A 20,695-nucleotide genomic window follows, 5' to 3' on the forward strand; every position below is an offset into this window, starting at 1 on the left:
CTGATTATGAATATCTTGAACCCATTAAATACTGGGTGAAACTAATACAGAAAGACGTTTTCTCTACAGAATATAAATTTCTAGAAACACAAGATAAATCCCCAAAGAAACCTGTTATGATTAATTCTTTAGGACTTTATCTCGACTCAGAAAAGATTATGAGATGTCGAGGAAGAATTCATAATTCTTCACTACCTAAAGAAGCCATACATCCAATATTGATCCCCAAGAATCATTGGCTAACAAAACTGATTGTGCAAAACGCCCACAGTAACGTGTTACATGGTGGGGTAGCTGACACACTTTGTCATATACGACAATCCTACTGGATACCTCAAGGTCGACAAAGTGTGAAAAAACAAATAAAGGACTGTATTACTTGTCGTCACTACGATATGCGAGTATGTCAGTATCCAGGTCCACCTCCATATCCCTCTGAAAGAGTTTGTCATATCACTCCATTTGAGGTGACAGGTGTAGATTACACTGGACCAATAATTTTAACCAAAACAGTTGACAAAGTTCCCATCAAGGTGTACATCTGTTTGTTCACTTGTGCTACAACTAGAGCAGTACATCTAGAAGTAGCCACTGACATGTCTGCTGAAACTTTTATCAAATTATTCAGAAGGTTTGCAGCCAGAAGGGCATGTCCCAGACTGATGATTTCAGATAATGCAACGAACTTTGTTGCTGGTGCTGCTTATATAAGCAAGATCTTTGATCAACCAGAAGTACAACAGATGCTGAATCAACGCAGATGTCGTTGGAGATACATTCCTCCTAAATCTCCATGGCACGGCGGATTTTACGAAAGAATGATCGGCATTGTAAAACGTTGTTTAAGGAAGACTCTTCATCGTCAGAGAATAGACTTAGAAGAATTCCGTACAGTTGTGACTGAAATAGAAAATAGAGTCAACAACAGACCTCTAACTTACGTTACCGATGATCTGGACAATTTAGAAGTGTTAAGTCCATCTCATTTACTCCATGGCAGAAGGCTCGAACCTGTTCCTCCCATGAATGATAAAGAAATCATAGAGGATCCTACTTATTTCGAACCTGAGCAACTCAGACGTAAATTCAAACACCTTAATAAAGTGATTGAACGTTGGGAGAAAATTTGGCGAGAAGACTATCTCACCTCATTGAGAGAACACTTCTATGGAGCTGGTGTTCCTGAAAATCATAAGTCCTTAAGACCTGGTGACATAGTGATTATTGACAATGATGGTCCGAGGTCCCAATGGCCACTTGGAAAAATTGTGACCATATATCCTGATGCAAATGGAATCATCAGGACAGTTGATGTTTTGAACAAAGGTGTAGTGAATAAGCGGACAATAAATAAACTAGTGCCGTTAGAATTACAGTGTTGAAAACAAAATTAGTGATTCTCCAGACACCACACAGACTAAAGCTGTTCAGAAAAGACAAGCAGCAGTGGTGGCGAGTGAGAAAATCAAATTAATGTTAAGTGATGAATAGTTCACCTGCAGCGAACCTCCGCCGCCCCCCAGTGTGGAGAAATTTTCTCCAGGAGGGGGGTATCAGCCCCCTTCAGCCCTTTCAGACCTGAGGGGCCACTCAGAAGGGGCGAGCGTCTTGTTTACTGCTAGAGTGAGTAATTGATCACAGATGCTATGCCACGTAGTCAAATGACCTCTGCTCCTTGCAGCGGTGTTGCAACGTGTATTTTTATAAGAGACAGTACATCTCTTACTTAGCAGGACAATTCAGGAAAATCCTGCTCCCACTTTATTACCATAGTAAAGATATTGTACATTGTTGTCTATGATTAAGACAGCAAGAAACAAACATTCTGCTTTGCTTCATCGAGGAGGTGACAAGGATGCAAGGTACTAGGTCAGCGTTTTTTTTTTTTGTGCTGGGGGCAGTGACTGCATGGAGCACTGTGGCGTCTGGCAGACTAACTTTGACTCTATTATGAGTGACACTGACGCTAGGATAACCAGCAAAGAACACTGATCTGTGCGTTAGTGTGAACAAAGTGTCTCTAACACAAACACTTAATAGAAGTGTGATCAGCTTCTATTGTGATACATTGTGAACAATAAAGACAAATCTTGTGGAACATAGTGTACCAGTGTGCATTTCCTAGACAATGGAAGACGTGGACATCCAAGGACACTGCAGCTTCTATCAAGTCACCGATATCTGTCGAAGGTGTTGAGAACACCATAGCTCACGTTACAAAGAGCAAGGTATGTTACGAATTTCTTGTAGATCGGGGGATTGCGCAATTCTTGACTCACAAGGAGTTTGTAATCAACCTATAATCGGCAGTAAGGTGTGGACTTTTGAGTCCAAACAAGTATTTCGTCAGCCATCATCGAATGAAATATGCTGACATAACACCCCCTAGGGGTAATTTATACTTACAAATTGTATCTCTTGACAGCCCACTGTTGTGATGGTTTCGACAGCTTCTAGACCTCGTCTGCAGGGGCGGCTGTGTAGACGATTTGCTGTCATTTATCAGCTAAGTGTTCATTATATATAGTTATAATAAACACGGCAGGTAAGGCCAAAAATCTCAACACTACTCATACTGTCAAGGAATTTGGAATTTCACTACTCTTTCACAGTGGTTGTTCTGCGCATATATATATATATATATATATATATATATATATATATATATATATATATTATATAATTTTCTAGTTACGCCATCTGTCAGTTAAGTTTTGGGACAATTGTTTTAATGTATTATTGCCAAGAAGATTAGTCTTTAATTAATAAGTCATTTTGAAGAGATTATAACTTTGTTTTTGAGTTATATATAACTTCTGATAATTTCGGTGATTTACCTTTTACACGCTGGCCACTGGATAAGCAGTTGGGTGTATTTTTTAAATGCAAATTAAACCTGCACATAATGCTATGAGGTTAATCTCCACTGGTAACAGCTAGTTGCCTACTGTACAGCACGGCGGTGTAAACCATGCTGATGGTGAACATCATGCAGCATCCCGAGGCTGTCACAGCGCTCGTGCTGGTCAAGCAACAGAGGCCGCTGTCAGCACAGGAGTGAACCCCAGCTAGTGAACATTGCCAGGGGACAGAACTTAGGCATGAGAGAGTTATAGCAAGATGGTTAATATCACCATCAGCACGTGCAGCATGATGGCTGGTATTACTGTCAATAAGTACATGACAACTGGTATTACTGTCAATATGTACATGACAACTGGTATTACTGTCAATATGTACATGACAACTGGTATTACTGTCAATAAGTACATGACAACTGGTATTACTGTCAATATGTACATGACAACTGGTATTACTGTCAATATGTACATGACAACTGGTATTACTGTCAATATGTACATGACAACTGGTATTACTGTCAATATGTACATGACAACTGGTATTACTGTCAATATGTACATGACAACTGGTATTACTGTCAATATGTACATGACAACTGGTATTACTGTCAATATGTACATGACAACTGGTATTACTGTCAATAAGTACATGACAACTGGTATTACTGTCAATATGTACATGACAACTGGTATTACTGTCAATATGTACATGACAACTGGTATTACTGTCAATATGTACATGACAACTGGTATTACTGTCAATATGTACATGACAACTGGTATTACTGTCAATATGTACATGACAACTGGTATTACTGTCAATAAGTACATGACAACTGGTATTACTGTCAATATGTACATGACAACTGGTATTACTGTCAATATGTACATGACAACTGGTATTACTGTCAATAAGTACATGACAACTGGTATTACTGTCAATATGTATATGACAACTGGTATTACTGTCAATAAGTACATGACAACTGGTATTACTGTCAATATGTACATGACAACTGGTATTACTGTCAATATGTACATGACAACTGGTATTACTGTCAATATGTACATGACAACTGGTATTACTGTCAATATGTACATGACAACTGGTATTACTGTCAATATGTACATGACAACTGGTATTACTGTCAATATGTACATGACAACTGGTATTACTGTCAATAAGTACATGACAACTGGTATTACTGTCAATATGTACATGACAACTGGTATTACTGTCAATATGTACATGACAACTGGTATTACTGTCAATATGCACATGACAACTGGTATTACTGTCAATATGTATTTATAATATAATTGTTGGTGTTCAGGTGTCAGTGTACTTCCCGGAGCTGCCGCCGCTGCTGGAGATAGAGAGGAACATCAGTCTGTCACTACTCAACTCTCACCTGGGCAACAGCATACCAGTACCACTGCTTCCCTCTCAGGTGGAGGTGGGACCCATGCACTGTGTCCCTGGCCAGCCTCTCCCTGAGGTAACTTCTTTTTCTTATATTTAACCGGGAAAATCATATGACTGGAGTTATGGTTTGAGCGAGGCAAGATGGCGTAAACTCCGGACACATGAATAACGGGACACATAAATGACGGGACACATGAATGATGGGACACATGAATGACGGGACACATGAATGACGGGACACATGAATGAACACACGAATGACGGACTACTACAGCAGGTGGGATAACCCATGACACTTTTTTAATATGCACAAGTACAATCCAAGTTCCGTACTTGCTACAGTACATACTAACCGTTGGTTTCCATCAGTTAAAGATCCTCATCAAGTCACCAGTGTGTTTTGAAGAGTACAGTATGTGACAAAGTACCGGTTGTTGGTTGGTAAGGTTTGTCAGGAAACAGGACAAGTGTTTTCTGATGCGGGTCTTGGTCATATGATGACCCACCACTGGAGCTTCTGGTCATCTGACCGAGGCAGAACAAGCAACAGCAACAACATAAACAAAGCGGGGGTTATCTTCACGCCAGCAACGATGTGTTTGACGGTCTGATTAAACAAGACGGAAACTGGGAAGTTTGAAAAAGAGGGAAATAAAGTGGGACTGATATTTTTTCTCTCAAACTTTTGGTATTGCTGTGGACCCTCCTCTGTCCCCTGGAGAGCAATTCTCCGGTTGGACTTTACAAATATATATTACACACTACAATGAACCTGCTGATTGGTTAGTTCGAGTTCCTCTGTACTCACCTAAATGTGGTTGCGGGGGCAGATTCACAGCTCCAAGCCAACCTGACAGAGAGAGAGAGAGAGAGAGAGAGAGAGAGAGAGAGAGAGAGAGAGAGAGAGAGAGAGAGAGAGAGAGAGAGAGAGAGAGAGAGAGAAATAAATTCGTATCAATATACATAAAAGATTATGAAGATAAAGAGCGCAAAATACCACTAACCTCAGTGTTACACACTACAGGATTTGTCGTCGTGGCTTGACGGTGGTGGTGTTGGAGGAGGTGTTATATACTTCAGTCTGGGTTCGGTCGCCAAGGGTGTGACGATGCCTGACAAGTACCTTAGACTCTTCATTGAGACCTTCAGCAGACTGAAGTACCGTGTTATATGGAAGTACGAGTCCAAGATAGAGGGAATCTCCAACAATGTATTTATTAAGGACTGGCTGCCACAACAGGATATTCTGGGTGAGTAAAAAAATGTTATCATTAGCAGTAGTAGTAGTAGTAATAGTAGTAGTACCAGTAATAGTAATATTAGTCTTATTATTATACTATATACGAGTCGTACAGCGCCTAGCATTGAGATAGATGTGACCACATATTTCACATTACAGCATTATTACACTTCATAATACAATTAATGCTGTGATAACTACCTTTATTTTCCTTATTGCTGATGTTCTCGTAGTTGAGGCAGTGATGGCTTCCACAGAGGAAGTATTGATGGAAAGTAATAACGTAAACACAAAATTTTCTTTTCGTAGCCTAGGTAACCCTTGTATGTCCGTCGAAGGTCAGACCCTGGAACTGGAAGGAGAAAGAAGGGTTATCTTCAACACGAGAAGGTTGCTCACATGAAAGGCAGAAAGCCTTTAAAGGAAAAGGCGTGAATTCAAAGTAACTTAAATAAAGATACCTTGAATTCACACAATAATGTAATTAAGATCAGGTATTTCAAATTGCGAGAGGTAGATAAATAACAAAAAGGCACAATACAATAATTCAAATACAGTAAACTAACTCGGAGGATAATACATCTGTTAGGGAACCAGGAGTGAAGTGAGCAACAGAATGTCTAGCTTAGTTGTGACCAGACACATACATTATCCTTACCTCTATTTCTAATTTAGCGTCAGTAACACTGCAGCAACAACCACCCTTACACAACATGCTAATGTTACTACCCCTGCCAATGATAAATGCACCCTATAAATTGTGTCTGTCATTTTCTCGACCATAACAGAAACAGTTTAACTTATTTAGCACTGCTACGTACACCTGCGAATTCATTACTCGACCTTTTTTCGTATCGTCAGTAAATTTACTCACTTCACTTTTAATTGCATCATTAAATTCATCAATTTAGATTATGAGCAACAATAGGACCAAAACTGATCCAGCGGACTACACCATTTGTAACTGTTCCCCATTATAACTTGACTGCACTCACAGGTCTGGATATAAATAGTATACAAGCTCTTAGAGACTTGGTCAACACCACTGAAATTATCACCACCACCTGAGAAACGGTTATAATCATAACCGTATTTTTTAAAGGGGTGGACGGGAAAGGCAGCGGAATGCCTCGGTCAGATGACCTGAAGCTCTAGCTTAGCTGCGGGTCATCATACGACTAAGACCCGAGTCAGGAATCACTTGGAGAAGTGAGGTGAAGGGAGGAGTGGTGGCCACTACCAGCGACTGCCATGAGCAAACAACCTGTTAGACACCAACAATTATTAGCCAAAAAAAGCAACACTTTTCTGTATTACTGTGAAATATGAATCATAGAAGTGCGATGAACCAGCGAGTTAAGTCACCTGAGGCTAGGATCAAGTGCTGCCAGAAGACACAATATTTTTCTGACAATCAAACATTAGTTTGATTATAATACTTATTTACGTTTAACGATATATGTCACATAATGTAATATTCACGATGCTATAATTCTCATATAGTAAGTTTCCAACATTAGCTAAATATTAAATAAATATGTTTTCTGCAACATATCACGACTACTCAAAGAGGCGCCGAACTAAGCGTCTGCTTAATAAAAAAAAAAGTGACTTAAGCAATATATATCAATGTAACGGTCTATGTTATACATTGTGGAGACTGTGATAAATCCTAACTGGGGAAAACTTCCAGGTACTTAACCACTAGAATCAAGAAATACAAATATACGTGCCAGAGTTACACATGCACAGTTTATCCTAACACCTGTAGCTTCCCGATGAACATCCTTGAAGCAAATTTAGTTATAAACATAGACTGATGTTGACGACAATGTCTGGCATCAGCTTTATATTTAACTACCAACACCACTTTACAAAACTTGGAGTTTTCCCTGTCTCAGAGGTTTTACCAAGGTTTATTCTACCTAAAACCGACAGACATCAACTGAAACTTCGCCAACGTGCAGGCGACCTCGCTATTCTCCGCAGACCATCCTCGACTTTCTTTACACTTCACAAACCTCTCCTGACCAGCTATATAACTTCATTTTAATCAATCAATCGAGCAAAGCTTTACTGCATAACATGCAGTACAGTATAAACACTATAAATTATACAGAACAACATAACACTAAACAAAATGATTACACAACAATGAGAACTCAGTATAATGTGGTTGACAACTATATAATCTCACCTCGTTGGCTCATGCCTCTGTAGTCAACGTATTCTCAACTTTGTTATTTTAAAAAGCTATTGCAGTATGTTTTAATGAAAAGCTGAGGAACCATAAAAATGATATCCATGCTTTACAAGTGGGATGAGAAAAAATAAAAAATACAAGGTTCTTAGTAGTCAGTAATTTAAAATATCAGGATTGTAAGTAAAGTAACAATGTTTGAGTAAAAAAAAAAAATCACGATTACTGCTATTAGTGGGTAACTAAAACATTTCTCAAAGCATTTAAAAAGGCAACATTTATTATGCTTAAATATCTATAACTAAAAACTTAATGCGTGTTCCAGGGTTACAAACTATAATCTGGCATGAAGTTTGCTTTAAACAAAAACAAGTGATTCAAAATTAATAAATTAGAAATGTCTTCAAGCAGAATCTTTCAAAAACATACATAGACTCCACTTCCTTATTATCTAACAAATCAATTTGTTATTACCTAAATAGTTAAATTGCTCGACGACATCATACTGGCTTGTAATATTACCCAATTTATTACTTATTATACTTTCAATATAGTGTGTGTGTGTGTATATATATATATATATATATATATATATATATATATATATATATATATATATATATATATATATATATATATATATATATATATATATATATATGCAATAAGATCACAGTGAACAGGTGATTTCAGAATATGCAAAACAATCACTCTGAAAGAATAGAGAAATTCCAAGCGCTTTCGTGACTACTCACATTATCAAGGAACTATCAATGTGATTAGTCACGAAAGCGCTTGGAATTTCTCTATTCTTTCAGAGTGGTTGTTTTGCATATATATATATATATATATATATATATATATATATATATATATATATATATATATATATATATATATATATATATATATATATATATAATATATTTGGTAATTTGTATCCTTAAATAATGCATTACTTCCTCAAAACAATAAGTTATTTTTTGCAAATGTTTATTTACGTCAGCCAAAAGAACAAGAGTATCGTCCGCTTATGCAATGATATTTACTTTAAGAGAAACCTACATCCCACTGCCATACAAGCTGCTTCTTGAAGCACATTAATACATAATTAATATAACAGTGGTGAGAGGATGCCCCCTTGGTGAATGAGACATGTGCAACACGTGGATATCTTTACTGCCGAAACGTTTCGCCTGCACAACAGGCTTCAACTGAATCGAGACGAATATAATACTAGAGGCAGCAGAAGAAATACCTTTGACGTGATCAGTCCGGAAGCCTTGATAGGAGGCAGATAGTCCCTCAAGAGCTTTCTACAATGACTGTCAAACTGAACATGTCAAATCTATTTCTTCTAATATCTCGAGTAATATATTCGCTTGTTTTGGGCTGAAGAATCCTGCTGTACAGTAGAAACATTTCGCCAATAAAGATACCTAAGTGTAGCACATGTGTCTTATTTATCAGCGTGACATTACTGCATATCATCAGAAACATAATAGGATACTCCCGTATCGAACAGTTCGTAGCTATTGTAAAATGACTGCCTCTCAGTGTCGGGGATACGTTTAAAGCTACGTTGCTAACAGGGCAGAACAACATATTCGGTTGGTGTTTCCTCTAGCGTCGACGTTGTTCCTGTTATGAATGTTTGCTACACGTTTCCTGCAGTCGGCGATAAAGTGAAGAGGGAAGTGCAAGAGTTTGAAAGCTTGTGTAATGAATTCACATTCCTCTTCGAGGAACGGCGGGCTGCATATCCTGTATTTCCTTGGAAAGGCTCGTACCAAGACACGTGATGGGAGTAAAAATGAAGCAAGTCTTTCTTGTCAGTAGGTTTTCTATATACTTTGAATAAGGGTCTATTCCTGCCTGTGTGGATTAACACGTCTAGGAATGACAACTGATTGTTTTTATCTTCTTTAAGGGTGAATTTTATGGTCGACTCCAAGGTGTTAAGGGTGTTGAGGATGCTTTGCACGTCCTGGCTCTTGGGCACAGTGGCCAAGATATCATCGACGTAGCGCAACCTGGTAACAGTCGCGGATGGTTGGCAGTATGCGATTGATTTCGCATACAGCCAGCCAGCACATACTGCGCTTATGGGTGAGCCCATAGCAAGACCAAACTATTGTTTATACTTATGTCCCTAGAAATCGAAGCAATTGTAACGTATACAGAACTCTACCGGGTCATCAAAATCCTTGAGTGGTGCGAGTAGGTCCATATCATCTGTGATCTTGTGGAGCGGGTCAATATTTTAATCATCAGGAATATTTGTATATAGCGCTGTGACGTCATAATATGCAAGTTTCTTTACCTATATATTGTATTCTTTATGCGATTTAGTAGATTACCTGAATGTTTAAGGTGCGCCTAGCTGATAGTTCCCAAGTCTGGAAAGATGTGTTGCCAATGTTCTTACTAGTTTGTGTGGTGCTCTCCACCGCTGAGTAATCGTTCTCTAAGCCGACCCATCTCACCTCTTGCATCTCTCAGGACTGAAGAAGCCACTTGTGGCGAAGCGTTTCCTCATTGTCTTCAACTGTGCATATTTGCCTTTATCCATATGGACAAGTATGCCTACTGTTGCGAAATTAGGAGACCCTAGGGTGTAAAATACTGGTCAGCTCACAAAAAAAGCGCTAAACAGGTGGTGAATACTGTTCATGACCTTAAGTTTGATCTTCCAGGGCGGATATAATAAATTGCCCATTAGAAAAAGAAAATTTATATGATCAGCGAATCCCGATGAGTCAGCATACTCATAGCCTACTCGTAAATACGCTATTATTTATGTACTCTCCACTCAAAAAACAGGCCAGGCACTTCCCAGGGTCCACCTGAACACAAAACAAAACCCAAACGCATCCTACAGCCTGAGCATCACCATAAAAAACACAAACATTTATATACCTCGCCTCGGCGCCATGTTCCCCCACCCTCCTCCTAGTGACGCTGTGGCTCTCTCTAAAGTATCCACCAAAACGCCAACATTATTTATAAAATTATGGAGCACTTTTTTCAAACTATAAACACCTTATTGTGTAATACAGTTTATCACAAGGCAGTAGCCTGCATAACACCTACTAAAATATTCGTCCAGTCTTATATTTTTAGAACAGTGAGAGTAAATTACTTCTCAAGGCAGTGGAGGTGAAAGTAACTCAACACAGTAACATCGTTCCCCGAGAGACAAAGGTGGCCTACAGTACGGCTGGTGGTCTATGATTAAGAAAAGCACAAAATAAAAGGACAGGAAAGACTATCAAAAAATAAGGCAGGTCAAGAGGAAAGGGTGTAATCAGGTCATGCTAAGTGTTCTGAAGACTGCAGCATTTACCAATGCATTCCTCTTTAAAAGGAGGGGGGCTCCTTGTCGTGGTAAAGAGGCTATTCATCTGAGGAATTGGTCTTTTTTTATCAGACCGAACCTAGTTACCCCCCCCCATTTCCCCTTCCCCATCCCATCCTCCCCATCCCTTCACACCCTTTCCTCCTCCTACTCATCCCCATCCCACCCATATCCCCTTCCTGTATTCAGCCTTTGGGTTTGTTTCCCCAGGCATCTAGTTCCTAGGTAGGGGGAAGGATACCGTGGTCCAATTCATTTCATTGAGGTCCTTGGTGGTGGTGTAGTTTGCCGTGGAATCTGGATCAGCTGGGGATGTCCCAGTCCCTCTCCGGTCTCCCGGGGGAGGGGGACTTTGGGTGTCTTTCGGGTGACGGGTGTATCTCTGGAGTCTACCTGTCGGATTCCGGGAGGTGGTGACCACAGGAGGTATGCTTTGTGGTGGGTATCCGACTGCCCTCTCTTTTGTCCACCAAGGTGGCTTGGTAGATGTGAAGTTATCCCGGATTGCTGGTTTACTGGCTTGAAGGGTCGGGTACAGCATGGGTTTCATGCCACATCTGCATTACCGGTGGTGGTAGGGTTCTCTAGGGCGTGGAGGGGGATTTATGGCCCTTTCATTCATCATAGGAGCTATCCAGTGCCGTGCCGGGCCGTGCCACCGTGCACCATGTTTTTTCGTGTTTTTTCAAGGTCTCTCTTGCGTGCTGGAACTTTAAACTGTCAGTAAACTTATAAGATATATCCCTCCAGTGCTTGGAACTAATCTTGCAGGAAAAAAATATCCGAGTCAAAAAAGGAGAATCAGTGTATAATAACAAAGCATAACCATACTCTCAGAGGGGAACCTAGGCCTAGGGTGCCAGTGAAAATATTAGAACTTTTTGTCAGAGGAAAGACAGTCTCCCTGATAATAGTGTGTCATATGTAGTGTTGTAGTGTGTACCACAGTGGTACCTTAGTATATGGATAATAAATGATAAGGTGAAATTTAAAATAGAAGTGTAAGGCCCAAGAGACAGGTTCATGTTGTAAACAGTTGCCAGCAGTCGTCAGAACCCTCCCATGCAGGTCTGCTAGTGTACCTGACTTATAATTAGTGATACCAGGGAGTAAAACATTACTGTTGAAATGCGAAGAGGTGCAAAATCTCGAGGAAATACGAAAAGTGTACAGTTTGTAGAAATATGATAAACGGTGTATAGTTGTTAGTACGTATACAGTGGAAATTCATATAACCTGTAGTTAGCAGCGGTCGCAATATACACACAAAAAAGCAAATATTACTTCACTAAAAGCGACTTTCCTATAGTAATCTTCACCAGACAACTATAGTGATAACATAGCATTTGTTGTGGTGGAGACAGAAAAAATCTAGAAAGCTAAATACAGTGATCTATTAACCTTCAGGCTGTAAATAAGGGCTGAGGTCTCGACCGTTCATTGTAGGAGCTGCCAGCAATCACCGGTTCTCCAACATAAGTTTTACTTTTTGTATCAATCAAATCACATATTACTCAGTTAAATAATTTCCAGTAGTTCTTTCATGTGTTAGCCCAAATCACCGACCAGATATATTTTAATAAGTGATCCACTGATCAGATCCGACTGGTTCCAAACCCTTGACCAGTTTCAAACGGATTCGTTGGACAATAAAACGGACTATAAACAGACGGGGTTTTAGGCGCCCTTATCAAACACACAAACCATAGCTACTAAAGCAATATCCTAGAGTGGTAAGCTTGTCCAAATATACAAGTACATATAGAAATACAAATACAAATAGCCAGATCTTCACTTTAAGGAGGTTATTAGTAGAATATATTCAAGAGGTTATTAGTAGAATTACAGTAAATCAACCATTAAAATCACATTATGAAATCCTGTGTAGTCTGCAACCAAACAAACAAACGAGCTTCCACATGGATTTTATACAGCCTTTGTGGAAATTGGTGTCACGCCCCCTGTGCAGATATCCAAGAATTATCTACAAGAGGTATTAAATCAGGGAAGTGTTTTTGGGTATGCCCAAATGAGATCAATCTGTGGAGTAAAATCACATTGGTATTAAAAGAGGAAAATATCAAAGCAGCCTTCTTAGAAAACCTGGAGGCATTCCATAAAAGATGGGAAAATAAAACATCTGGGCAGGATGGTGCTATCGCCCTTGTTGCGGATTCTGTCCTGGCTGACAGTAACTGTATTACCGGAGGTGCTGGCCAGGTAGACAGGAACTGTAAGGCTGGAAGTGCTGTCCTGGTAGACAATAACTGTGAGGCTGGAGGTGCTGTCCTGGTAGAGAGTAACCGTGAGGCTAGAGGTGCTGCCCTGGTAGACAGTAACTGTACTCACCTATTTGTGGTTGGAGGGGTCGATTCATAGCTCCTGGCCCTGCCTCTTCACTGATTGCTACTAGGTCCTCTCTCTCCCTGCTCCATGAGCTTCATCAAACCTCGCCTTAAAACTATGTATGGTTCCCACCTCCACTACGTCACTTTCTAGGCTATTCCATGGCCTGACTACTCTATGATTGAAGAAATACTTCCTAACATCCCTTTGATTCATCTGAGTCTTCAACTTCCAATTGTGACCTCTTGTTTCTGTGTCCCATCTCTGGAACATCCCGTCTTTGTCCACCTTGTCTATTCCGTGCAGTATTTTATATGTCATTATCATGTCTCCACTGACCCTCCTGTCCTCCAGTGTCGTCAGGCCGATTTCCCTCAACCTTTCTTCGTAGGACAATCCCCTTAGCTCTGGGACTAGTCTTGTTGCAAACCTTTGCACTTTCTCTAATTTCTTGACATGCTTGACCAGGTGTGGATTCCAAACTGGTGCTGCATACTCCAGTATGGGCCTGACGTAAATGGTATACAGAGTCTTGAACGGTTCCTTACTGAGGTATCGGAACGCTATCCGTAGGTCTGCCAGACGCCCGTATGCTGCAGCAGTTATCTGATTGATGTGCGCCTCAGGAGATGTGCTCGGTGTTATACTCACCCCCAAATCTTTTTCCTTGAATGAGGTTTGCAGTCTTTGGCCATCTAGACTATATTGTGTCTGCGGTCTTCTTTGCCCTTCCCCCAATCTTCATGACTTTGCATTTGGCAGGGTTAAACTCAAGGAGCCAGTTGCTGGACCAGGCTTGCAGCCTGTCCAGGTCTCTTTGCAGTCCTGCCTGTTCTCGTCCGATTTTATTCTCATTAAATTCACATCATCTGCAAACAAGGACACTTCTGAGTCTATCCCTTCCGTAATGTCATTCACATATACCAAAAACAGAACAGGTCCTAGGACTGACCCCTGTGGAACCCCGCTTGTCACAAGCGCCCACTCTGACACCTCGTCATGTACCACGACTCGTTGTTGCCTTCCTGTCAGGTATTCTCTGATCCATTGCAGTGCCTTTCCTGTTATGTGCGCCTGATCCTCTAGCTTTTGCAGGAACCTCTTTTGAGGAACTGTATCAAAGGCCTTCTTGCAGTCCAAGAAAATGCAGTCGATCCACCCCTCTCTCTCTTGTCTTACTTCTGTCACCTTGTCATAAAACTCCAGTAGGTTTGTGACACAGGATTTTCCTTCCCTGAAACTGTGCTGGTTGTCGATTATACAATTGTTTCTTTCCAGGTGCTCCACCATTCTCCTCCTGATCTTCTCCATTACTTTGCATACTATACACGTTAGTGACACAGGTCTGTCTCCCTTTTTAAAAATTGGGATTACATTTGCCATCTTCCATACCTCAGGGAGTTGCCGAGTTTCAATGGATATGTTGAAGATCTTTGTTAATGGCACGCACAGCATCTCTGCTCCCTCTCTAAGGGCCGACGGAGAGATGTTGTCTGGTCCCACCGCCTTTGAGGTGTCAAGTTCACATAGCAGCTTCTTCACCTCCTCCTTGGTTGTGTACCTCATCCAGCACTTGTTGGTGTACACCCCTGTTCTGATTTCCTGGAGTCCTAATTGTTTCCACTGTAAATACTTCTTTAAATCTCGTGTTGAGCTCCTCACATACCTCTCGGTCGTTTCTTGTGAACTCCCCATTACCCTTCCTCAGTCTGATTACCTGGTCCTTGACTGTTGTTTTCCTCCTGATGTGGCTATACAACAGTTTAGGGTCAGAGTTGACTTTCGATGCTATGTCATTTTCATATTGTCACTGAGCCTCCCTTCTTATCTGTGCATATTCGTTTTTGGCTCTTTGGCTAATCTCTTTATTTTCCTGAGTCCTCTGTCTTCTGTACCTTTTCCATTCTGTAGTACACCTAGTTTTTGCCTCTCTATACCTTTGGGTGAACCAAGGACTCATTTCTGTTTCCCTTGGGAACAAACCTCTCCTCTGCCTCCTTGCATTTTGTCACATAGTCCATCATTTCTTGTACTGGTTTTCCTGTCAGTTCTCTCTCCCACTGAATGTCTTGCAGGAAGTTCCTTATGCCTGAGTAGTTCTCCCTTTTGTAGTTTGGTTTTTCTCATCCTATTCCTGCTACTCTCTCCACTTGAAGCTCAACCATGTAGTCAAAGCACAGAACCACATGATCACTAGCTCCTAGGGGCCTTTCATACATGGTATCCTCGATGTCCGAGCTACTCAAGGTGAATACAAGGTCCAGTCTTGCTGGATCATCCTCACCTCTCTCTCTGGTAGTGTCTCTAACATGTTGATGCATGAGGTGTTCCAGTACCACATCCATCATCTTGGCTCTCCATGTTTCGGGATCCCATGGGGCTCCAAGTTTTCCCAGTCAATCTCCTTGTGATTGAAATCACCCATAACTAGTAACTTTGCTCCCCCCATGTGAGCTCTTCTGGCCACCTCGGCTAGTGTGTCGACCATTGCTCTGTTGCTCTCATTGTATTCCTCTCTTGGCCTCCTGCAGTTCTGTGGTGGGTTGTACATTACTGCAATTATCACCTTATGTCCCTCAGACTGGATTATTCCTACTAAGTAGTCCCATTCGCCCGTGCAATACATTCCTTCCATTTTCTCAAAACCCCATTGGTTTTTAATGAGCAGTGCAACTCCTCGTCCCCTGTGGAAAATACTGTATATATTTTCCAGAAATACAGTTATATGTAAATAGATGGCCATACTGTATTTAATAAAAATTATGTTATCGAAAACGAGAAGCTGCGCCTGCACAGAAGAGACTCACCATTGTTATTTTGAATTGGATACAACAACGTTAGTGTAATGGGAAGAATTTTTCGTGCTCTAGAGGTTAAAATTGGGTTGACACCTCTCAAATAGGAGGCGAAATTGCTGGATGTGCATTCCTGCATAACTTGAGATATCAGGCAACTGGACAAGACAGCTCCAGGAACCTCAGATAAGTCTTATGTAGTAACCTGGCCAGTGTTATTTTCATAGACAGTGACGTTTTCTGAGTATGATACACATTAATCTCCAGTCAAATTGGTGAGTGATATTAAGATATTCTCCTTCTGTTATGTATATGTGTATATATAATCATTTATTATTTTTAATATACAGTCCACAAATTTATATATTTACCAGAATTCCTGGTGATGTATCTTTTATTTATAATTAATAGGTCCAGAGCAACTTGTGGATATGACAGTGGTAGGTATCGAATGGGGACATTTTTTGCGACCTAGGTGTCCCAAATTCCTACTTGTCTAACTGATAAATAATAATTATCTTTGTTCATTTACTGTTATGTACATAATGATACATTCAGCTAAATGTAATTTTCCACATTTAATTTTGCCCGTTGGTCCTTCTTGAACCGGAGGTAATTAGTGAAGTCATTAATTAGTTAATAATTATATGTGAAATGACAGGAGGAGGTAGATGTTAAGTTCACACATTTACTTAATGTGTAGTGAATTAAATAACAAAGAGGCACAATACCGTGACTGGAACTATACACAAATAACCCGCACATAAAAGAGAGAAGCTTACGACGACGTTTCGGTCCGACTTTGTCAATGGTCAAAGTCGGACCGAAACGTCGTCGTAAGCTTCTCTCTTTTATGTGCAGGTTATTTGTGTGTAGTGAATTATAATTATTACAATATTAATTTGATAGACAATTCTGGCCAAGATTTATATCAGTGTATGTGTAATTGATAAGACAAGTGTGGCTAAAGATTACATTGTGTATAATATAAATTTTGCTATGCTAAATTCTGGCAAGGATTTATGTTAATTTTTATAATATTAATTTTGATAAGCCAAGTCTGGCTAAAAGTTTGTATTAATGTACATTTGAAGTTTATATTATTTTCTTACATGTAATTGTAGAGCTCAAGTAGCTAGGATTTATTCAAAGGTAAGTTGTATCAGTGTTGTAAGTTGTAATCAGTGTTATTAATTGAGTTGAATTTAATACATTACATCATGGCTGAAAATGAGGAAATTAATATAGAAGACAAACATATGGAATATAGAGCAAAGAAAGCATCACTAGAGGCTAGAAAATGTCATGTAACCAAGGCATATAATAATTGTTTGGAATTAATGAATCAAGAAACTGTGAATACTGATGATTTAAATTTGTATTTAGATGCTTTGGGGAATAGATATGATTCATACAAATTATAACAAATATGAAGGAGATTTGTTAGTAAACTGTGTAGATGAGACTGAAGTAGATCTTATGATTAACCAGTATTATGAATTAGAGGAAAAGATTCTTTCTTGTAAAAGTCAGGCCTTGAATAAATTAAAATGTGTAAACCAGGCAGTTAATCAGTCTGCTCCAACAAATAATATGTCTTTGCCAAAACTCCCAGAATTATGTTTACCTGTATTTAATCCTGGAGAAAACTGGGAGGAGTTTTGGTCAATTTTTAAAGCAGCTGTGCATGACAGGAGTGACCTAGCCTGTGTAACTAAATTATTTTACCTCAAAGGATAGGTAAGAGATGCTCACATACTCATACAAGCCTTTTCCAATGTAGATGACTCTTAAAAGGAAGCAGTTGACTTGTTGAAGGTCACTTATGGTAATATAGAACAAAGTAGGTTTACAGCAGTTTAGAGTTAAACTGGAGAGCACTCTCAAAACTTTAAGTAATAAACATAATCTGAAGGAATCAGACTGGTTATTGAGTGCCATGGTACAGAATAAATTAAGCTATAAAACACTTGAATGGCTCTCGAATAAATATCACAAAGGTTATTTTGGTCTGGAGGAAATAAGACTAGGTCTACAAGAATTAATTGTGCAGTTGCAGACCAGCCAACTAACTCATTTTAAAGATGCAACACATAATAACTCTGAGGTATCTGTCAAGTTTCACAAAGGGAAAAATTATCCCAATGGTAATAATCAAAATTCATTTCCTAAAAATAGTTGCATAGGTGCATACCAAGTAGCAAGAATCAGAAATAATGATTCTCAACAAGGTAAGAAGAATAAGTACCCTCCTAAGAGTAGCCCAGTTAATAAGAAACCAGTCAGAGAAAAGAGAGATTGTCTTTTCAGGAAGGGTACTCATTTTTCTAAGAATTGCAATGCATACAATTCATGGAATGATAAAGTTGAAAGATTGGAGGAACTTGGCAGATGTATCAGGTGTTTAGGTAATCACAATGTAAAGGATTGTCATGCTAAATTAAACAACTGTTATCAATGTCACAAAGGAAGACACCATATAGTCATGTGTAAGGGTCTATATGATAATTTTGATAATAATGATAATGTTGACAATCCTGATACAACAGTGGCTAATGTAAAAATTGCTGCTAATGTTAATAATGATGGTTTTGCTGAAGTAGCCTTACCTGTGTTACAGGTAAAAATTGATGATAAAAGGCATAAATAAAAAAAATGTAAATGCATTATTGGACCAGGGATCCCAGCGTACTTTCATAACACGTAAATGTGATGGTATGAAAGTAAAGATGGGAGATCCCACAACTTTAAAATTATCTGGTTTTCTCTCGGATAAAAGGTCTCAATTGTATGACACTGTTTATGTAACTGTCAGGTTGGGCAATGAGAAAAATCGTGTTAATGCAGTAATTGTAGATAGACTTCCAGAGAAAATATCTACAGTAGGGCTTAGTAAAGCTACAGAAAAACTTTCACATAATGTAAATTTAGCACCTTCTGGTGTAAGTGATGATTCTGTAGGCCTAATAAATATTTTGATAGGTAGTGACTATTATGCCTCCTTTGTAAAGGGTATGGTAAAGAAATATGGTGTCACCCTTTTGAAGACTGCAGGAGGCCATGTAATGTATGGTAGGATTCCTCGTAATAATAATTCATGACTAGAGGAAACTACAAATACCATAACTGTGTGTCTTCCCCATGAAATCGTACCCCAGTATAATTCTTCCATAGAGGATGGTGTTGAGCCAGTGCATAAATTGTGGGAATTAGACAGCATTGGAATAAATGTAAATGAAGAAAGTCCAGACGATTCTTTTACTCAAGAGCAATACCTGAAAGATGTAAAATTTGAATCTGGACAATACTGTGTACGACTTCCGTGGAGACTGAACCATCCAGAATTGCCCACCAATTACAGAATGGCATATGGACAATTAAAGGCTCAGCTCCGCGAACTGATTAAGACACCAGAATTGTTAACTGCCTATAATGATATAATTGCTGAGCAGTTAATTAATAAATTTATAGAAGAGGTACCTCCTGAGCAAGCCAAAATTTATGGTCACTATTTGCCACATCACGGAGTGAAGAAGGATTCTAAGACCACTCCTTTGAGGATTGTGTTTAATTGTAGTGCCAGGAGTAACAAAAATGTACCTAGTTTAAATGACTGTTTGATGACAGGTCTGTCGTTGACGGAAAAATTAGGAGATATCTTATTAAATTTCAGAGTGAAGCATTATGCCTTTACAGCTGACATAAGTAAAGCTTTCCTAAGAGTGGGTTTACAAGAGGCTGACCGGGATTGTACCCGCTTCTAATGGCCTGAGAATCCTAGTGACCCACTTAGCCCTCTGAAAACCTTTCACTTCAGGAGCGTATTATTTGGTGCTACATCCAGTCCGTTCCTACTTCAAGCGACGATAAATGCACACCTTAAACGTATGGGAAGTCCATTGAGTAAAGTAATGAGCAAACAATTTTATGTGGACAATTTCCTGGGTGTGACATCAACTGAAGAGGAACTGTTAATGACTTATGGAGAGGCTAATAAAATAATGCAAAGTGCAAATATGCCTCTGAGGGAATGGAATAGTAATTCGTCCAAATTAAAGGACAAAATAAGTAAAGATTACCCTGGAGATGAAGTGCCAAAATGTAGTAATGTACTAGGATTAACTTGGGACACAGAGAGATTTGTTAATGTTAAAACCTAATAATTACAGTATGCCCAATAAATTAACTAAGAGAGTCTTGCTTGCTGAAGTTTCCAAATGTTTTGATCCACTAGGTTTAGTGTCACCCCTTACTATAAGAGGGAAATTATTAATACAGGAAGCATGGAAACTTAAATGTGCTTGGGATGAAACTCTACCTGAGGAATTCATTAACAGGTGGGATGAATTAATTGGTGATTATGAGAAAATTCCAATGTTGGAGTTCCCACGCCAGGTGGCCAATCCAAATGGGAAAAATGTACTCCACATTTTTTGTGATGCTTCAAAATTGGCATATGGAGCAGTTGC

General features: G+C 39.4%; 1 protein-coding gene and 1 long non-coding RNA gene across 2 annotated transcripts in view; one reads left to right on the forward strand and one right to left on the reverse strand.

Moving 5' to 3' along the window:
* LOC138854067 (uncharacterized) overlaps positions 1-20,695 on the reverse strand; it is a 343,922-nt gene that overhangs the window by 179,684 nt on the left and 143,543 nt on the right. The window contains exons 3-4 of the long non-coding RNA XR_011393264.1: positions 5,729-5,879; positions 5,292-5,533 (exon numbers count right to left, since the gene is read on the reverse strand). This is a non-coding gene — a long non-coding RNA (uncharacterized lncRNA). The remainder of the gene's footprint in view (positions 1-5,291; positions 5,534-5,728; positions 5,880-20,695) is intronic.
* Positions 1-20,695, forward strand: part of LOC128696191 (UDP-glycosyltransferase UGT5) — an 81,648-nt gene that overhangs the window by 43,242 nt on the left and 17,711 nt on the right. Inside the window, exons 5-6 of the mRNA XM_070094844.1 lie at positions 4,196-4,360; positions 5,312-5,537. Of these exons, the coding sequence (XP_069950945.1) occupies positions 4,196-4,360; positions 5,312-5,537 (391 nt within the window). The remainder of the gene's footprint in view (positions 1-4,195; positions 4,361-5,311; positions 5,538-20,695) is intronic.

This window comes from Cherax quadricarinatus, chromosome 48, assembly GCF_038502225.1.
Source record: "Cherax quadricarinatus isolate ZL_2023a chromosome 48, ASM3850222v1, whole genome shotgun sequence".
Classification (NCBI taxonomy): domain Eukaryota; kingdom Metazoa; phylum Arthropoda; class Malacostraca; order Decapoda; family Parastacidae; genus Cherax; species Cherax quadricarinatus.